The 22,022-nt window shown below is 39.1% G+C and overlaps 2 protein-coding genes across 2 annotated transcripts; both read right to left on the bottom strand.

Annotated features, from left to right (window-relative positions):
• Positions 1-11,596: 11,596 nt before the first annotated feature.
• Positions 11,597-12,047, bottom strand: LOC130471354 (uncharacterized). Its single transcript, XM_056841417.1, has 2 exons — positions 11,946-12,047; positions 11,597-11,870 (listed from the first exon to the last, which is right to left on the bottom strand). The coding sequence occupies exons 1-2, from the start codon at positions 12,041-12,043 to the stop codon at positions 11,627-11,629; spliced, it is 342 nt and encodes a 113-aa protein (XP_056697395.1). The 5' UTR covers positions 12,044-12,047; the 3' UTR covers positions 11,597-11,626.
• Positions 12,048-12,135: 88 nt separating this feature from the next.
• LOC130471308 (uncharacterized) lies at positions 12,136-13,216 on the bottom strand. Its single transcript, XM_056841358.1, has 2 exons — positions 12,197-13,216; positions 12,136-12,153 (listed from the first exon to the last, which is right to left on the bottom strand). The coding sequence occupies exons 1-2, from the start codon at positions 13,214-13,216 to the stop codon at positions 12,136-12,138; spliced, it is 1,038 nt and encodes a 345-aa protein (XP_056697336.1).
• Positions 13,217-22,022: the final 8,806 nt, after the last annotated feature.

Genomic DNA, 22,022 nt, shown 5'->3' with positions numbered 1-22,022 from the left:
GATTCTGTGGATGGTTTCAGTGGGTGGATGACCATAACTTAATTAAGGAAGACGATATGGTTCCTTCATCCCTAGTACAATTAGGGTTTGATGTAGTAAAAAATCACCTAGCTAGAATTGAAAAACGTCTAGATTTAGTGTTCCGAATTTGTGTAATATGCCTATTTATAGTATTTGCAAAGTTGTTCTGGTAATTTGAATTTAATATCCCGCAATTACTTTGTGTAATCACTTATGTAATCGTGTTCCGTCGGAATGAAATGAGACCTATTTATATTTCTGTTATTGAATCGTGTATTTATGAAATAATAATTTTTTTTTATAATTCTGATGGTGTTAATTATTTTGATGAACACTGGTTTTTTTTAATACAAACTCCATAATTAGTTGTATGAAAAAAGTTACCATATGAGATTCGAAGCACATCAACGACTAAATTGGCAAGTAAATAAAAAAACTAAACGTTTACTAACCCGGATTTCATTCATACAGCCTTCTTTTTGCTTTGCACGGGGATCCTTGTATGACTGCCTGAAACATTAAATAAGTATACAAACAGAGAATTATGTAAGTACATAAGGGTATACTAAACTATATCTGAAACCTACATTTGGTACCCTTTTTGTTACAGAACAAGGTATACTAAATTATACCTGAAATCTAATTTGTTATATAACCTACAAGGTTTGGTATTACAGGTATGGAGGAAACTTACATGGAACTTCAACCCCACTAGATGATTCACTTCGTCGGGGAAGCATAAATTGGTAAACATTCGTTGGGTAATGGAAGGTTGAATGTCTTTAACACTCCAGAACATCACAACACCGCCCGCACGGCCGGTTGGACCAAACACATCATGCTGGTATGCCCCAGGTAATTTTTGGGCAAGCAACAACAGGGGGGCTTCACCAATTCTGGACTCAGTAATTACAATCAGGGCTGGGTTGAGTTTCTGAAATATCTCATTGAAGTGTAAAATAAACGAGGGGGTCGGGTCACACCCCTTGCATTCCATATAACAACCACCAACCCCTTGACTAGCAACGCCTTTGTTAGCTGGCCAGAATACTGGTCTGTAGCACTTACTTGTATTTGATGATATCTCCTACTTCTTCGTTTGACCTCGTGGTAGAACACATCTAGGTCAACAGATTGTAGATGCTTTGAAATTCTCATGACATGTAAGGCATCAGTATAAGAACCCATGAAGATCGGAGTTTTACGGATAGGGACCGCATATATGGGTGTCTGATCTATGTGAAGAACCGGACGTGGGTCGATAAGCGCAAGATAATTTGCAGGGATGGCATCAAACTCTTGCCAAGCTTCCCACTCGATGTACGACAACAAACCACCGTGAATGATCCCTGTAGAATCGTCTGGGGTGGGTAAATGGTAAGGATCAATCCGTGGTCCTTCTCTTAACATGAACGTACCAGGGAACCCGTCCCTGTCCCATGTTTTTGAAAATATGGCGGCTCGAACACATTTGTTAGAAATGGGGTTGTAATCATCATCTTCGAGTAATTCGTCATATGTTTTAAAGAACATTGTATTGTTTAAATCAATCTCCGGTTCCGTACCTTTCGAAGGGGCGAAGTACATTGAAACACGGGGATGAAAGTGAATTTGTCGTGTTGGTGACATTTCATGCGACACAACTTGTTTAAGATCATTCTCGTGGGGAGAATTATTCTTGTGGGGAGTGGTAGAATTATTCTTATGGGGTGTTTTATTCATCTTCAATTGTACGTGGAAAGAGACAGACAACCAAACTAAGTGTTTGTAATGCAAAACTGAACTTTCTGGTTTGTCTGAGATTGTGTGGTTGTGATGTTGTTATCAAATTCAACTTAAATGTACTATAAGCTGGTTTTCATTATTATGAGTAGGTGTTCTGCATTTATAAGCATTAAGTGAACTATAAATTTTAAATACATTTTAAAGTACAAAGGTACCAAGTGTTAGGTTATGATACATATGACAATTCATAAATCATGCGGAAAAACCATAAAGCCAGGAAAGCATATTATATTCACATAATCATTTAGCATAGAATTGATGCATACATGTTGTAGCGTGCCTTCCCTAGCTGCGCCCGAACCGAACAAGAACAAGTCTTTAGGACTCCAAATGTCGTCCCTCCGTAGATAGTCCACAGTACGTCCGGATCCGCCTCAAGTTAGACCAACTAGAATCGCCCTTAAGGTTACTAGGAATTTCGGCTAGTGTTTGCAAGTGTATGGTTAATTTTATTTCAAAAACTTACCATTTGAATACTTCAATCGTTACTGTAAATAATGACCCTAGGCACTTATTTATAGAGGTATGGAAAAGGAAATGGAATCCTATTAGGATACTAATTAATTTAATTAGAATCCTGCTAGGACTCTATTTAAATAAACTTTATCTAATAGGTTTAGGATTTAATCTTTTATCGAATCCCGATAGCTTTAGGATTCGCACACGAGCATCGCACGAGCACCGTACACCCGCGCAGGACTTGCGGCCCACGCTGAGCGCACAGCGCTCGGCCCATGCTACTGTCCGTGCGCGCCCATGGCTTCGGCTGGGCCTGGCTTGCGCTGGGCCTGGTCGAGGCTTTGGCGTGTGTTGGTGATGCGTGTGGCTTGCTGGGCGATGGCCTGGCTTCGTGCTGGGCCTTCGTCTAGCGAGCCTCGTCCGATGCTAATTCGTACGATACGCTTCCGATTAAATTCCCGATTTCGGAATTCATTTCGATACGAACAATATTTAATATTTCCGATTCCGGAATTAATTTCCGTTTCGAACAAATATTTAATATTTCCGTTTCCGGAATTATTTTCCGATTCCGATAATATTTCCGATTCTGACAATATTTCCGTTTCCGGCAATATTTCCTATTCCGGCAATATTTCCATTTCCGATAATATTTGCCGATACGTACCATGTTTCCGTTTCCGGTAACATCTACGACTTGGATAATATTTATATTTCCGATACGATCCATATTTCCGTTTCCGGCAATATCATCGTTTCCGGAGTATTCATTTCTTGCTTGTGACGATCTCAGCTCCCACTGAAACCAAGATCCGTCGATTCTGAATATCCATAGATAGAGTATTTAATGCCATTAAATACTTGATCCGTTTACGTACTATTTGTGTGACCCTACGGGTTCAGTCAAGAGTAAGCTGTGGATTAATATCATTAATTCCACTTGAACTGAAGCGGCCTCTAGCTAGGCATTCAGCTCACTTGATCTCACTGAATTATTAACTTGTTAATTAATACTGAACCTCATTTATTAGACTTAACATTGAATGCATACTTGGACCAAGGGCATTATTTCCTTCACCAAGGGGTTATCCATTCATTCTGTCAACATTCATACCAATATGGAGAGTTCATTTAGTTCGTATAACTACATCTATCCTCCCTTCATTTACTTTAAAATTTTAAATACATTTTAAAGTACAAAGGCACCAAGGGGTTATCCATTCATTCTGTCAACATTCATACCAATATGGAGAGTTCATTTAGTTCGTATAACTACATCTATCCTCCCTTCATTTACTTGCATTTACCACACCCACCAAACAAATACGGAACCCTAAAAGAGGTATCCTCCTTTAAATAGTTAAACCAGAACTCCAAACTCCTAACTGCAGCAAAACACACATTTCAAACCTTTTCATACGGCATAAGAGGTCACTCAATAGGGGACATACAACGTCCAGGTATCTAAGTTTATCTACTTTAATTGTTTAAATATCTACTATTAACAGCTTACCTTATTGTCAAAGGTGGAGATTAAACGTGAACATTAACTTTAATGTTGTTCGTTCATGGTTCCACCTTTTGATAGATCACCATGTATCAAATTATGCATTTTAAATGAATTTGTCAGTTGTTTTGAGTTACACATATATGTTTTCGTACTCATATTTGGTTTTTTTTTTTAAAGTATTATTTCAAAAAACTCAAATGTATAATTGTGTACTCATACACCATACACACACTATTATATCAGCAAAAGTGTTTCCCCGCTTAAATATGTCGTTTGGTACTAAAAGTCAGTACATTACGCAATAACAACCTTGGGTAGTATAGAGTTTGGTACTTGTAAGTTATGTGAGGTCTGGTACGTATAGAGTTTGGTACAAGTATGTTATGAGAGGTCTGGTACTGTACGTTGTCATATATAATTAAGATTTTAATACCAATCCGTTCGCTGTTATTTAGTTAAGATTTTAATATGATTTTAATATAACTCATTGTAGGCCATGGCTTGGAAAGGAAAGGAAAAAGTAGATAATGGTATGGAAGAGGGGCAAACACCAAGAGGAAGGCGCTATACAGCGAGGGAGAAAGGGAAGGCTAAGGAAATAGACACTGACGACATAATGGCCACTTTAGATGAGTCAGGTGAGCGGGATGTGAAAGACGTTGTCGGCATATTCACGGTACACAGTAGGGCTAAAGGTCAATTCTTCCCACACTTACTTGCTGCGGTTTCTAGGCACGGGGATGATGCAATTGGGGGTATATTATTTAACCCTAAATGGCCCTTTTTAACTCCGCTTAAGATTATCAGTGCACGGCGTTTTAGGAAAGAAGCGTACTGCTTTTTGTATTACTTAGTTGACTCCTACAACATGGCATTTAGCTTTAACTTGCACAAGCTGAAAAAAATTAATGAAGTGCATGGAGAATAAGCTATTCTATCGCTATCTGGTGATGTTCTTTGAGCTCTTTAAGCCTCTCCAGTATTGGTTAGATGATGTTGTACATAGGTTAGAAGTGCATGAAAAAGAGTCTGGTCATTTTGGACTTTTGGTGCTAGGTCGCAAATATATGGGATTCACTGAAAGAGAAATAACGTTCGACTGGATTAATTTTGGAATGTTTGATCTTTTTTACTACTTACAATACGATGATTGTAAGTATTTGAAGTTTAAGAACGAAATGATAGACATTAATGGGTTAGACACAATGAGCGAGCTTGATTTGTTACTAGAAAATCCGTTTTACTCTGAACATAATTATCCTGAGTCTTACGAAAGGCAGATGGCATTGGCAAATGCAATGCGCTACACGGGGAAATGGTACTTCGATGAAGAATACATGAAGCATATTGTGGAGGATTCAGCTGACGAAGAATATAGTTCGAACAGCGACGCTAGTGAGGAGATTTAAAGACTATCATCGGCATTCGATTCATCGGAATTGATATGTGTTGTATTAAATATTATTTCTGTTTAATAGTTCCCAGTCTCTAGTACTATTTCTTCTTATGTTTAGAACTCCTTATGTTATACTTCATGTTACATAAGAGACGATTTGTATTCGTATGTTTAGAACTTCTTATGTTTAGAACTCCTTATGTATTCGTATTGGTTAACCTTGTACTAAATATAACTTCCCTTATGTTGTTTTTGTTATAGTCTCCAATCTCTAGTACTATTTTTTTTTTAAAGAAAGGGTAACATAGTCTAGTACAAGTCGGTTGGTGGTTAATCCAAAAAATGGCAGTTAATTGGATATAGTTAGTTATTTGGTTAGATAGATATAGTTAGTTATTTGGAGTTATTTGGATATACTTACAGTTATTTGGATATAATTCCGGACCAAACCCCCGATTGGTAGTTAAAGGCAGTTTCATTATTTTCATTATTATAATAATAAAGGGTAGTTATTTATTTCCACATTATTTGGATAAGGACGGACCCAGTGATCGTCTTCTATAAATAGGTCGGAATACACCACGTTTTTAGAGTGCATAGGAGAACACATTTGTTAGAAATACGATAATCAAATGGCATCATCCGCAAACTCAAGATGGTCTAGCGTCCCGCGTAGACCCACGGCGGAAGAACGTGCCATGGCAGAAATTAATGCAAAGGTTCAACAAATCAAGGACGCGAAAAAAACTCAGCGTGAACACATAAAATCAAAAATGATAAGAATGAGGTGGGAAGGGAATAGTCGGGCTGAGACCCTTTTCAAGGATTTGCTACAGAGCTATGACGATGTGGAACAAGGCGTTGATGAAATGAACAAGGTAATGGAGAATGGGATACGAAATTGCAAAGAACATATACATCGATTGAAATCCATCCAACGTCAGTTCTTCACATCGCTTCACCAGGCGCTGCGTATTGGTGGTCATGGAGATCTATATGACCATATGAAAGAAATCATTGAGCAATATGATGACGCAGAACAAAGGGTGATTGATCTTAATATAGGAATTGAGCGTATCAAGTCCCCTACACTTGCTCCGTGAGACTAAATATTCCCTTCGGGAGTGCAATTTCGTATGTTTGCTAAAGTAAGGTGTGACGCATTATAAGTTGTACATATTAATAGTAAGTTAGTGTGACGCAGTGTAAGTTGTAAATATTATTTTTAAATTTGTCATATTGTGTGACGCAGTGTAAGTTGCACACATTAATAGTATTTTAGTGTCTCTTTGTTTATGAAATTAGGGTTTGAGATGTTTGTAAGTGTGTCTTATGATAAGTGATTGCAACATATGTTAAGTGATTGCAACTATTTAATGAACCATATTATGTAATTACCTCTTTTGTGGGTATTGTTATCGTAATTTTCGTCAATTACTTTTATAGTAAACGAGTTGTCAATTACCATATTATTATCCATGTACGTGCAATTTTAACGTCATCGATAACAAATTTGTCGGTTACGAATTCACAGTCATATTAAAAAGTCTTGACCGTTTAGGTCTCTTTATTTACGAATTCACAGTCATATTAATTGGGTTATGTCATTTTAATTCACAGTGAAGACTTCTAATACTTAGGTATTCAATAATAACTATTGTACTATTCTAATACTTAAGCCCGCGCGATGCACGGTTTGGTATTAATATTTTGTGATTAATAAAGAGACATGTTTATTAATATTTTGTGATTAATAAAGAGACATGCTTAATTACAGATTCATCGTCACACCGCTAATAAAGAGACATGTTTAATTACACCTCTAATCACAGTCATCTTGGTATGCTAATAAGGTCGAATATTGCGGACGGCTCGATTGCGGCGTTAAATGGCTTGTTCCACTCTATTTTTTGGCATGATAGGACATCGTCTAAATATATAAGCATACGATATCGTAATTCGAATATAGGATATCAATAGTTGAAACAACAATCATAATCAACAATTTAATTAACACAAAATTAGAACAACAAATCAGAAGAATCAAGCAAAATAGAACGATATTGAACGAACGATAACCAAAAAAAAATTGAAAGGATCGTAAGTTTTACCTATAGTAAGTTATTATAGGACAATATAATTGAAAATCTTTTTTATATCTTTTTAAAGGATCGTCAGATTTATATCTGTTTAATTGAAAATCTTTTTAAAGGATCGTCTGATTTATATCTTTTTTTTAAAATGATATATTTATTATCTTATATTAACATTAGATAATAAATTTATTATATTAACATTAGATAATAAATTTATCTTTCAATGTATCTTATCTTATCATTAGACAATAATTTTTCCATTAAACATGTGCGATTCCTGTAATTACATGCACTACTTATACTTATACTTATACTTAGGCTTTAAAAAATGCCTCCCCAACTAATTCTAATATGTATTAATTGTAAATTCTGGTACCAATGCAAGGCTTATTCATTAGTGCAGTGCAATTATTGTCTAGGCGTGTTTGGGTAGTAATTAGGGCACAATTATTAACTAGGCGTGTTTGGATATTAATTAGGGCACAATTCTAAAAAAAAGTAACAATTTCCAATACCATTTTGTATACCCAAGACGTATACCAACTAATTTAAATTTCCAAAACGACCTTCTAACTCCCCTACTATCGTATGACGTACACCATCAAATCAAGGGAGTTTGGTATCTATAAATACCATACTTAAACCACCATTTTCCAAAACCCATTTTTCCCTCCAAAACACCTTTGTTTAACCACATTTTCCTCTCCATGGCTTCTTCGTCTTCAAGCTCGGGAGGTACCCCAATTCCCACTCCTCCACACACTCCACCAGAGGACGTCCTTACTTTCGAAGAACTTCTCGAGCATTATTGGCAAGTGTTTGAAATTGAGGGCATTCATGAGGAACACCCCGACCCGTTGCTCCACCTACACGCGGAATTGGATGCCGATTTAGCAATTCTAGATGTTCCCCTAGGTGTTGCTGGTGATCAGGAATTGGATGCCAATTTACCAATTCCAGATGTTCCCCTAGGTGTTGTTCTGAATGTTGGTGCAGTGAACGTCGATGAGGAGATCGAGGATGTTGCTGTAGTGAACGTCGCTCAGGAGATCAAGGACGTACTTGAAGCTGATGTTGAACCTGAAGCTCAGGAGATCGAGGAGGTTGTGGCTGAACTTGAAGCTGATGTCAACATAAGACCGAGAACTCCTCCTCAAGTGAATGAAAAAAAACGAAGGAGAGGAGATGAAACACCTTCCCCACCACCACCCCCGCAAGGAAGAACCCGAATATGTTGTTTAAGGAGGGAGGATGGTTTACCTTGCTTATTCAACAATACGTTGTTATCTGTTGTTTAAGGAGTTTATCTGTTGTTTTATTTAAGATTTAAAGTTTGATTTATGTTATGTGATTTTAATTGATAAAATGTCTAGTAGAATTATGTTGTTTGGTCGTAAATTTTAAATATTTTAATATATTATGATGAATGAACCACTGATTTATTTAACACAAATCATCACCCTAGTACATGAACGACTAATTAAAAAATCGGAAATTAAAAAATTACAGTTAATTGATTATAAACCAACCATTTCAGTTACATATTTTTGTAAATACATACAGTTATTTGGATTAACTTACAGTTATTTGGATATCATTACAGTTATTTGGATACACTTAAACTAACTTACATATAATTACAGTTATTTGGATCCAACGTAACCATGCATCCAACGTATAACTCAAAGATGAACTCAAATCAAGGATGCCAAAAGACTAAAAGAACAAATAGAGAGACTAAAAGAACAAGACAAATACCTTGTTCAACAATAATATATGATTTAGAATCATGATTTTCATCATTCTATTATGAATTATCAAGCACATTATTCATAATATCTGAACAAATAATAGGTTAACATTGATAAAACCAATAAAAAGAACGCAACCAAAAGAACAAAGGATAAATAAAAAGTAAGAAGAAAAATAACACAATAAAATAAAAACAACAAGTTATGAAACACAAATGAAATTGAAAATAATAAAAAAGAAGAACACAATATAATGAAAGAACAAATTATGAAACGAAAATGGTCTATTTTTCTACCATAAAGAAACTTTTCTTTTAATACGAGCATATAGGTAAAACAGTTCTTTTATGAAAAAAATCGTATTTACATAATCCAAATCTTCAAAATCAATCAGCGATTTCAATGAAATCAACGTGTTGTTACATAATTTGATTCATTAAAATCATCAAAACCACCAAAACTCGATTATTACAAAAACAAAATCATCAAACACACGATTATTACAAAATCAAATTCATCAAAACCTAGAATTTATTATTTGCAGAAGAAGAGATTCGATTTAATTTGATGTAGAAGCAGAAAAATCAACGAATTTTTGGGAATTTTCACTACTTTCTCTCTCTAAGAACTATTTTACAAAACCGAGCTGAAAGCCAATCGCAAGACATAAAATCTAGAAGAATATATATCGCAAGAAGAAAGCCAATCGAATAAATAACGCAAAAAACAGAGCTGAAAAGACCAGAGCCTTTAATATTCTTTTGTTCTAGGGTATTGTTCTTTTGTTCAAGAAAAATGTTCTTTTGCTAAACACGCGCGTTATATGTGTTTTTTATGTCGTTTTATTTCAGGTGCACCCTAGAGCACCGTGCACACGCCTGCACCATCAAATTTGCGTATGACTTTGGGTTTTAGCATGACACATTGGGTACCAAACTATACATATATGACTTTGGGTACCAGAACTATAAAAGTTAGTATTGTACCAAACCTATATGACATTGGGTTCCAGGCTAATAACACATTTTCATACCAAATCATAAGAAGTTTGAAATGAACACAACTTGTAGTACACCAACTAAAAACACAACTGTAAAAGGGTAAAAGGGATCAACACCAGCGAGTGTTGGGGCTAACAAATCATAAGAAATTTGACTAAACCAACATTTAAAGGGATCAACTTGTAGAACTTGACGACATTGCAATATAGAACAATGCCGTTAAAATCTTACACACATATATTGGTGCCAAAACTACAAAATATTCCATCCCCTTTAACCAAAATGCATAATGTAAGGGAAGTATTGGTCACCAAACAACAAAAGCACGGTATAGTTCATACGCAACCGATAAACAAAGTTGATGATTAAACACTCAAACTAAAATAAACATAAGTTCATGACACTAGACTATTATAAATCAACGGCAATGGGTAGCAATTATCTCCGGTATCAATGGACGGCAAGAGTTGTAGTCTGAATTCAAATGGGACAAGAACAGAGCCTTCCGGGCAGCGCATATCTCCCCCTGCCATAGAAAGTAAATAACCAGTATGTTATGCTACCCGTATTTTAACGTTACGTTATGTTCCAATCAACAAATTTGATTAACATAACACTTACCACATGCATTGACTTTTTGAAAGCATTAACAGTCTCCCGGATCGCCATAAGCATCACAACCCCGCATGCATGACTGTGTAGGAGGAATAGCATAGTTAATTATATATTAAATGTACACAACTCAGGGAAAATAAACTTAGGGAATATCAACGGCCACATACTTGTCATTATAATCAGGAAAGCCAACAACATCCAGGGGCCATTTCCCCATTTGCTTAGTCTGCCAGGCCGGGGATGCGTTAAACTCCTTGTCAGTCTCCAGTAAGACATAGTCAACAGCGGGTATCTGGAATTTAAAATACTGGTTAAATGAAGCTAAAAACACTATTCAATAATGTTTACCACCGCAAAAATTAGTAAGGACTACAAATCTCTAGTCCGTATACCAATTTCTTTAATTCCGCAGAATCCTCTGCAGCGGGATTTTTATACATGCTTTCAATGAACCATATATTCTGGTCTTTGAGTGCAAAAGCAACACACCACCAGTGTTCGTTTTCGACAACTGGAACAAAAACCTGTAATTTACAAAGTTTAATATCTCTTAAACCTGTCTTCATTCAGTAATAACAATGACACATAGGTGATGAGATATGGACTAACAAAACAGGTACACAATATAATGTTTGGTATTCAATATACCAATTCCTAACGACTTTTGGTACCAATACGGAACAACACCATCAACTGTTTGTACCAAACCTAAGGACACTGGGTCCCAATCACATCCCATGTGAACGTTTGGTACCAATGAATATGGAAAATAGTCACATCCATGATGTTTTGTTAGCGATCCTGGGTTAAGTCAACATGAGTCAACTATTGCAAACGTACAAAATATCTAATAATGAGGGATGAATAGTCTAAGATGGTAATACCACAGAAATATCTGAGGAGACCACCATCCTAAGTGGTTGCGACCACTTCTTCAACAACCCAGCTTATGTTTCTTTCGTCTTTAGCTTTTGATGCTGCCAACAGAGGATTTAGCATTTAATAAACTGGATCAACATAACGTATATTAAAGACCTAGTTTTAGTACTCACTGCAAACATAGAGTCAAGCATAAGTCTGCGACAACTCTTTGGAAATTCACTAGCCCACTCCCGGTTGTAGAGATATGCAATTGTACGAACATACTGGGAATTCACATAGGACCTGGGGTGAACAACCGAGTAACACATCTGCTGGTTTGCGTCGTTCCCATCACATTCAATCAACATAGCCCCTCTGCAAAACAACAACGTTTTAGTAGATTTCAACAAACAGTGGGGTAATTATCAGCTTTTAGAGAATCGAACATACCCTGCTTTCTTTTTGGTGTCGTAAGCCTCTACGTACTTCAAAATAGAACTGTCTGCCTTCGTCATTCTAATACCTAGTCGTTGACGAGTTGTTCTCATTGCTATTGCCTTCTCACTAGGCTTATGGGTTCTCTTTGTCGCAGTGCGGGGTTTGGGACTAGGTTTAGGCCTCGCTGCCTTTGTTCTTGTTCTCACCTGACCATCACCACCTGGTTCAGCACCATCAAAATCTTCAGGATTGGAACCGTGAACAGCACCATGGTCCAAACCTTCTCCCCCACCCCTTGTATTCTCGGTCCCATCGGCACCCGGACCCCCTGCATTATCTGCACCTTCACCTTCACCCGCAATCGGACCCGTCGTACCACCATTTGCTCCTTGGTTCTCATCATCATCATCACCAGGTTTATCTTGATCCCCGGTATTACCAACATCTTCTTCATCTTCGTCACCTTCCTCGCCATCTTCTTCATCTTCGTTTTCGGGGTCCTCCAAAACATCATTTTGTGGCTCCAAAAAATCATTTTGTGGTGGCTCTTCTACTGGGCCCTGGGGGTCTGCCTCTTGCTGCACAACAGGCACCACATGCCCTTCTTCTTGTGGTCCGCCTTGGTCTCCCTCGGTATGACCTTGCTGGACATGCTCATGACGTGGCTCTTGTTGTGGCTCGTGTTGCGGCAGTGCCTCCATAGGCTCATTCTGCATGGCCTCCAAGTGCTGCACTAGCTCAACCACTTGCTGTGGGGGGGCCTGCTGTGGGGGGCCCTTCTGCACTTGCTCTGCCTCCATAGGCTCATTCTGCATGGCCTCCAAATGCTGCACTAGCTCAACCACTTGTTGTGGGGGGCCCTGCTGCACTTGCTCTGCCTCCATAGGCTCATTCTGCACGGCCACCACTGCTAGAACATGCAGAAACTCAAACACGGGCTGCTCCACAGGCAAGGACTGGTAATTCACAAACACATTTTCTTCACCTCCCAATGGTTGTTCCACTGTGTGTTGCACATTGTCTGTTTCTTCCTCCAGTACAATGACATCTAACTCACTCAGGACCTTGTTGACCGACTTATCCACCGCCATCGGCTCACCATCCACGTTAATATAAGCATTATCGCTGATTTGGCGATGGGAACTGCTAGCAGGGGAGGGATCTTTTTCAGCAACACCACCAGGGGAGGGATCTTTTTCAGCAACACTTTCGTTTGCCCCCAGCCTGCGTATGATTACTTGTTCTCGTATCACGGCACGGAGGTCTTGCAGTAAGGGGGCCATCCTTTCCATAACCTAATACCAAGGTCAAACAAATAGGACGCTTTAGTCTAATACATTCACACAATATTATTAATAATGAACAGTCTATAAAAATGCAAATAATACCGTTTGGTACTGTGAGGGGGTCGAAAAAGTGCAAGGCTAATGCGTGACCTTGTCCCTCGTAGTTGTGACGATTCTTTTTATTCAATCAAGTGTAATTGGATTTCCTGTGAGTATACACCCAATTGACTAGTAATATAGGAGTCGCCATTCAGTTTTTAACGACAATGAGAAAAACTGACAAAACCCGGTTATCGTGACATAAAGGGAGTGCAATTATGTTTGACCACGACGGCCGTAGGTTCCCTTGTGATCCCTGGTGTGGGGATCTCTCAGTGTACACCCGCAAGGTAGAGATTGAGGGTTCGGGGGACTGTAACTACCGAGAGGAGTAATTCGCTCGTCGATAACTCCAGAGGCAGGATATCCTTACTAGCTCAGCATAAATAATTGAAGGGACATGCGTTAACTATTGAACTAATCTGAATTGATTTTAGCAATATGCAACATATAATACTAATTCGATCGTGATTATCTGATTTAAATAACATTAAGGGACCTAGCATGATAATCCGATTTCCCAAAAATATTATATTTGTTAGGCGTGATAGAACATTCAAATTAGGTTAGTTTAACAGTTCATAAAAAGGGCGAGGAAAGCGGTTAAATCATCGAAAAGGGACACATTACGACGCACCCTTGAGAGGTGCGTCACGGTTCTCAGAAAACTAACCACTTTGACTTTGCTATTTCTCCTTTTTATTTAACGAATCTCGATTATGGGACGGGATACGTTCTGTTCGATTTATGGATCGATTGCGACAGAACGCGTGAACAGTTTCGCAGCGAGAGGCTTAGGCTAAGGGGTTTAGAGTCAATACTCAGAATATATTATGTGTTGTTGTGTGTCTTTTTCACGTCGAACTTAGGGGTCTATTTATAGGAAACAGTGGCGTAGAAAGATAGTTTTTCAGGATTTTGAATACGAAACGGATTAGGAAAAGAATCCGTCCCAGGTACTTTCGGCGCCCAGCTCTGGGCGCTGGAATTTTCGGCGCCCAGGGCTGGGCGTTGAAAATAGGGTCTGGCAGTTTTGTTTAGTCAGATTCGAATTCCTAAAATCCGTAGAGTTTGAGATTAATTCGAGTCTTTTAGCGCGTATCAATTTTATGACGGAATGCGTCTGGGCCCGTTACGAACTCTAGGCTCGTTAGGATTTTAATTAATACGTAACTCTTATTTTCGAATCCTATTAGGAATAGGATTCTCGCAGTTTTCTATCTCATTTAGGATTTATGTTGGAGTGCCACACCTAATTCTGACAGGTTTCTATCTTTTATGATTTGCCACTTTTAGACGCTACCTTTTACGGCAGTTACTATTTTTAGTAGGTTTCCATAAATAGCAGCTTTTAGGTGAAATGAAATAGGAAATCGAGATTCGTTTATTTTATAGGAGATGCGTTGTCAAGTGGAGTTTTTATGCTTTCATCATCGAACCTTTCCCTTGCGGGAATGGGGACAAAAGTAGGTGTCTACAGTTAGCCCCCACTTTGACTGAGTCTTGGAGTAAGACGATGGTCAAAGTATTAGACGGAGTGCGTCACAACAGCCATGGTGTATGTGACCTGTTTTGCGAGGGTCTCACGAGCCCCCGAGTGATAACATTTGACTTAAGGGTCATCACTTGAAGTGTCGACATATCCCTCATGTGTCATCGGGATTTGTCAACTGATAGTATAGAAACTTCCTCACTTTGTCATTGGAAGGATCTAAAGATGCGTAGAAACTCCCTCACTTTGTCATTGGGAGTAACTACAGATGTTTTCGAAATTAAAGATGTAAAGAGTAATTGGACCTGGCCAAGCCCAATCACGAGGTAAAACGTTTTTAAAGATTCTCATTTTCAGGGCTAGCTAAACGAGAAAACCCCCTTGTTTTTATAGGACGTAAAACGAAGGAAAATCCAACAAACCAATCCTTTAATTTTTGGAAAAAGGGAAAACCAATAAAAGTTATCGCTGCAGCGATTAAGGACCTGCGCTGTTAGTGACGCAGACCCCGCCCGCTGAAGGTGGGCGAGCCTGTCCGCTGAGGGTGGACCCCCCGTCCGATAGAAGTGGACGAATCTGTTTTGAAAATAAGGACCTACGCGGTTTGTGACGTAGACCCTGCCGGCTGAAGATGGCGAGCCTGTCCGCTGAGGGTGGACCCCCCGTCCGATAGAAGTGGACGAATCTGTTCTGAAAATAAGGACCTACGCGGTTTGTGACGTAGACCCCGCCGGCTGAAGATGGCGAGCCTGTCCGCTGAGGGTGGACCCACCGTCCGATAGAAGTGGACGAATCTGTTTTGATGTTTTTGAAAATAAGGACCTACGCGGTTTGTGACGTAGACCCCGCCGGCTGAAGATGGCGAGCCTATTTTAAATTTGAAGATTTATTTTTTGAAAACTGAGGACCTGCGCGGCTAGTGACGCAGACCCCGCCCGCTGAGGGTGGGCGAGCCCATTTTGAATTTCTTATTTTGCCTATGCAGAAGGGCTTTTGTGATTACAACCTGTTGGTGGGTCGTAATATTTCCTGATTAGATCTGTCCTATGAGTGGGTCCACACTGTGTATATTTTTGTTTAACAATTTTTTTTTTTGAGATATCCAAACATGGTATGGTGTATGGCGCAGTCTGGGAATGTGATTTTGATCGCGCGCCCCTCGTTGGGGTTTATTTTTTTCGCGAGCCCCCAAGCACTGGGGCTTGTCGGTTGTTTTTCGCATCTTGTAATCATGTTTGGGGTCATGCTCGTATGTGCGAGCGACCTTTGTAGTGGTGTGCTACTCTTAACAAAGTCGTGAGATGTGACTTTCAGCAATTTTCAAGTCGAATGAGTATGGCAGGGCCCACTAGAAGTTAGGGCCTTTTTTGAGCATGGGTACATTTTTGGCGCCCAGGCCTGGGCGTTGAAATAGTTCACGCCTAGGTGGGGCGTTGAAAGTGTTGTTCGGGCTGGTCTTTTGATGACACAGTTGGCCTCTTGTTCATTCGTTTATTTCACTTGGAAGTTCTATGTATTCTCTTTTTTTTGTTTTTTTCTTTGTTTTTAGAATGTGATGATTTTCTTGAGAAGCCGTAGCCAATTGGTGGACTACGGTGCTTGTCGCTTTGGGGCGATTATTTTAAGGAACTGTTGCTCTTAAGGTGTATAGTTATTGCAATAGTCGGGCGAGTCTATATGGCCCGAGGAACATACCTTGAGGTGTAAGAATTTGATCGCTCTTATATTTTTTGAACGTGTTCGTGAATGATGATATGTATGTGCGAACGAGCGTTCATAGAATGGCCGTTGTGTGCGGTCCATTAATCAGTTTGCTTGAATCATTTTTTTTGAGCAATGACTGATTTTGAATAGTTTGCTTAGAAGCTTGATAGGGGTCAGGTCCATTCATGAAGTGGTCTCAAACATCGTGCCCTTTTGATTGTTCAAACATTTTCTTCGAGATTGTTTATTTTGCCATGGTTGTTTCGTAGCTTGGAGCCCCCAAGTATGCATGTTGGGATGCTTCCTTTTGGCGTACGATTTTGTAGGTTCTTTCGAGAAAGATGCCTTGGGGTTCCGCTCGTGTAGGTGCGAGCTACCCCTTTCGTGGTAGGTAATATTTTGCTACCTTTAATCCTTAATGTAGAAGTCGTGTGGCTTGCATTTGGGCGATAAGTAGTCTTTGCCTCTTACTCTTGGTCGTGCTTGCATTAGTGCAATGTGCCTTACCCTTTTTTAGACTGGTACAGCGGGATCATGGTGCAACGCAGGCTTGTGTGGCCTAACGGCGTGTCTTAGAACATCCCTCCAAGTGTTGGGATATCATTATTTGGAGTACTTCATCGTGCTGAATCGTTCAGGTGCTCGAACAAGTGTAGCACCTTCTGCGTGGGTTTGCACGGCTTATTACTTCGTTCGATGCGATGATTCACAGGTGTTTCTTTCTTGTTTTTTTTTATCTGGGCAAAACTCGGCTAGCAGAAAGATTCAGCGCCCAGGCTGGGGCGTTAAAGATATCGGCGCCCAGCTCTGGGCGTTGAAAATGATTTCTGGGCAGAACTTTGACAGTTTTTTTTGATTTTTTTTTTCCTTTCGCTTTTTCTTTGGAACGATGTAGACTGTGTAACGGGCGCTTTATAGGGCGAGCGTTATGTGTAGTGGTTTGATCGGAGTTTTGGTGACCCGCGATTTTCAGTTACCCTTGTTAGTGGGGTGACTTTATATATTCTAAGTAGTGCTTTAGAATTTGGGAGGGGTTGTAGCCATTCTAAGGTTCGTTTTGCACGATTAAAGCTTAGGATTGAGCCCCTATGACATATGTATAGCATTAGCGTCGAGAATTTGCGATAAAATCGTCATTTCGAGTATTTTTTAGAGTGTTTTTCTCAAGCCCCCAATTGTAGCTACGGGATTGGCTTGGTGTTATAATGCTTTGCATACGTCTTTATGCATTCATGGTGACATGGATCATGAATAGTTTGAACCAGACTCGTTTAGTGCGAGGTACGTTCGAGTAGTGATCTGCTACTTCTTTTGTAAATGTCGTATTGTGCGACATTGCCATGGTCAAGGTAGTCACATGTTGGAGTGTGCCTTGACCAAAAGCTAGGTGCCTTTCTTTACCCATAATTATATTTAGAAACATCTTTGACTCACTTTGCAAAACGCATATTTAGATTAAACCAACGACACTTTATTATGTTCGAAGAAGTCTTTAAAAATCATTTGAAAATTATTTAAAATCCGAGTCCTACTGTGTACAATCCGAGGTGTCCCAAGTAGGTTGACTTATAGAAGGGTTCGTACAGGATTACATGAGTGAATCAAAATATGTTACGATTTTTGGAATGCTGTCTAAGGATTTGCTGGAAGCCAGGGTGCAGGCGTCAAGATATTACTTGTGCCCGTTTGGCATATGCTTTAGGCTTTTAGGGCCATCTTTTCCAGAATTGCAGGAATATAAACCGTTGTCAAATTGACTTAGATTTACTTGGTGTATGTCTGCACAAAAGGTCAAGGTATACTTAGTTCTTTCCCTAGCTCTTTCATTTCACTTTTTAGCCCCCAGTTGCTGTTATGTCTTCTCATTAATAATGTTTTCAGATTTTGATTTTAGATGCCCGTGTCATATGTCTGAGTAGGGTGAGCCTTGGTTAAGTGCCAAGTCCAATTGACAATGTCTGTTTTTTTCAAAGGGGATTCGCAAGCATTTGAATTACCATGAACGGGTGCCCTGAGTTCGAAGGAACGATGGGGCGACGCCGTAGAACAATGCTCTTTATTGCGAGTTTACTGCCTTTACTACTTGTTGGCGATTATGACTGTGTCTAGTGGTGAAAGAAGGTCTTTAAGCGAACGACTATGTCTAGTGGTGAAGGGAGATTTTTAAGTGAGTTAGTTCGCTTTAGGGAGGGTCAAGTTGAGTACTTTAGAGGTCATGGACGCTTGCGCTAGCCCCCATTCAATTGAGGCAAAGCGATCTTTTGAGTCTTGGCTAAGTGCCTAGGAGTGTGAGTGCTCCTTCTCGCAAGGGTACGTGCCCTTATTATTTTTCGATGTGTGCTCATTAATTTTGGCATCTTGATGACTTGGATTCTTCTTTTGACTTAAATCTTTCTTTCGACTTGGGTTGCAAGTAATTAAATTTCAATAAGGGACTTCTATTTTTTATTCTTGTTATTCTATAGGCTTTAATATTTTTGCAAATTGGTTGGACCGAATCATGGATTGCCTACGTATCCGCCTTAAATAGATTTAATTTGGAATCAGGTCTTGCGTAGTTCTTAGCCTAGAAAATGGTTTCTTAGAATGCCAATTTTAAACAAGTACGTTCTGAGGTGGAAACATATTATTTGAAACGGTAGAATAAGTGAAGTTTATTATTATTTTAATCTGTTGCTTTGCCGTAAGCCAAAAATTTGTTTTGTATTTTTTTAAGTACATTTATTTTCTTTTCATGTGTTTTTTGGTACGTATACCTAAATACGTGCTGTACCCCCCAAGTGTTCGTTATTTTTCCGTGTATGTGCGGATAAGATGACGAGCACTTCTGGACAAATTTTAGCAAGCAGAGAGATTCAGCGCCCAGCTCTGGGCGCTGAAAATGATACCTGGGCAGATTTTTTGGTTTTGTGCCAAATATTTGTGAATCTTTTTTTGTGCGCTAAATGTTCTTTTTCTTTTTAAACGAATTTTTAAAGGCGCTTTGCAAAGTTCGTTTTTTTTATTATTTATTATTTTTTGTACTTTTCATTCGTGACTCAAGACGGTTTGAAAGATGGGTTGAATGAGATAGGGTAATTTGTATAGGTTTTGGTCAAGCATAAGGATTACATCTGCTAGGATTCACATTTTACGGCCTCAAGCTAGTGTCATGAGCTTACATCAACCAAGGACAACGAGTAGCATGGGGACGGCTCAAGGGTATATCAACAGGATGTGTCTGAACAAGGTATATGGTTATTATGCTAACGGTGGTGTAATAATGGGTTTTGGGCTTTGGAAATGATGGGTATGACGCACGTGTCAATGGCCGTGCGTGGTTTGCGGTTGACAACAAGTTCAAGAACAAGAGTCGAGGTAATGGTTTCTTGGGTCATGGCAATGAGAACATGGGTAGGTTAAATGAGCTGAACAGGGACCCCAGAGCGAAGGCGTCTAAGAGCATAAGGATTGGAAAGGGTAGACATCGTAGAATTTTATGATTTGGATTGGTTGACTCAATTCTTTTCCTTCGTTTACTTAGGTAAATGTTGCACTACGGGATAAGTATTCCATGGCTTGCTCTTTTCGCTCTCCCTTTTCTCTTTCTATTTTTTCTTTCTTTTTTCCTTGGGATTCCCCCCCAACATAAATTCTTCAATTTTTAATTTGGGCTAAAAGGTAGATGGTTGTGGTCTTTGAGTCACGAGGCGAGACTGAGTGAGCCTCGTCTGGTAGGCCTATAGTGGACCTTTAATTTTAGTAGGCCTAGGGTGGACCTTTAAATTGTCTTACTTTGAAAGCGTATTTAGTCGTTTCTTAAAATATGCAAATAGTGTAGATTCAAAATGTTGTTTTTACCTTATTGAATTTTAACGAAAGAATTACATCGAAAGTAATTTTTTGTTTCTTTGAGATTCCAGTTTCTGGGATTTAATTGGAAGTTATGATTTAGACTCAAACTTTCATTAATCTTTCTGATTATAACCCGTGTATGAATACAAGGAGGTGGCCTAGACTCAAAATAATGACGTGGCGTAAGCCTATAATACTTGACCAAGCGACTCTCAGACTTAGGCTAATTGGACCATAACTTTCGTTGGTTGACACTTTAGATTTTAACCTTTGGGTGTTTATTCGTCATGCACCATTTTGCTTAATGTTGGCAAGGTAGTTAATTGGGGAGATCGGATTTTATTTTTGCAAGACTAGAGTCATTAGTGCGGCTTCTCTTTTAGTGTGTATTGCTTTTACCCCAATGGTTGTCTTATGGCATGCCGATTTGGGTATTTTCATGGTTGGTCATGTTGCATTCATGGAAAATCTTTTAGTCCCTACTTAGTAGTATTTCATGGAGTGAGTGACTCGAGAGGACTATGATAGTCGTGACCCGATGTGATCCTAAGCCCTAAGGCCATTAATTTTTGCTAACGGTATTGACACCTTAGGTTCACTTTGGGGTTTGTGCGACTATGGGGGAATGATTTTCAGAATGTGACCGTTTCCATTTTGCAAATACTATAGTATATTCTTTTTATTGGTGAGAGAGTATTGAGGCCGTGGATTCTTAGCAAGGGATGACAATTACATATGGGTGCTTATTGATTTAAATGTTAGAAAGGGAGACTCAATATGGTTTAACCTTTTAATTTGCAGAACGACACCAAGCATTAGGACCGATTCCATGGATAAGACAACTAAGACTTAGGATTTGGATTGTACTTTGGCATAGCCTAGTCTAGACTCGGATTTATTTTTTTTATTCGAACATTATTTTTCCATGAAGACTCTATTTGAACATTATTTTTTGAATACTTCGCCCATGTGCCATTCAAGGTCATTTAATTAGCATGTTCGGTTTTTGGTGCCAAGCATTGTCGTCATAGGAGGCCTAACAACGACACAAAGAGTTATTATTTTATTTATTTACAAGTCGCTTTTAGAATCGAGTGCTTTTCATACGCCCTCGTAGCAATTTATTTTTCACGAAATTTTTTTTGCTACGTATTCTCTTCATGCGTGGGCACCGTGGCTGTTGTGCCTGACCAAAAGGCCAGGCAGCAACTTCAGCGCCCAGCAGTGGGCGTTAGAAATTCTGGCGCCCAGCCAGGGGCGTTGAAAATGCGTCCCTGGCTGGTTCTCGTTTTCTGTTTGCGTCTACTTTTGTTTTTGCGACTTTAATTTTGCGTGCTTGCCTTATAACGTCCTTTACGCGTTGTGCAGCGTTTGTGGGATTCGTTAAAGGCCATCCCGAGCGTCGCTTATTTTTGTGGCGATCGTTCGGGCTTGCGGAACACGTATTTTGGTATAACTCTTTGGCCAATTGGTTCATGAATGTTTGGGCAATTTTTAAGGTCGTTGGTTTTCTAGAATTATTTGTCTAGCATTATTCGTACGCACAATCATAACATAGTCACATAGTTCGCTACACATAACTATATTACAAACATGGATTTGAAACTTAAATATGTCACGTAGTTTATGATAGGCTTCTATGGGTAGTTTATTTGCGCCTGGCTTGGTACCGCT

This window comes from Spinacia oleracea, chromosome 4, assembly GCF_020520425.1.
Source record: "Spinacia oleracea cultivar Varoflay chromosome 4, BTI_SOV_V1, whole genome shotgun sequence".
Taxonomy (NCBI): Eukaryota; Viridiplantae; Streptophyta; class Magnoliopsida; order Caryophyllales; family Amaranthaceae; genus Spinacia; species Spinacia oleracea.
Note: the sequence above shows the minus strand (reverse complement) of the source record. Positions and strands in the feature narration are given on the sequence as shown.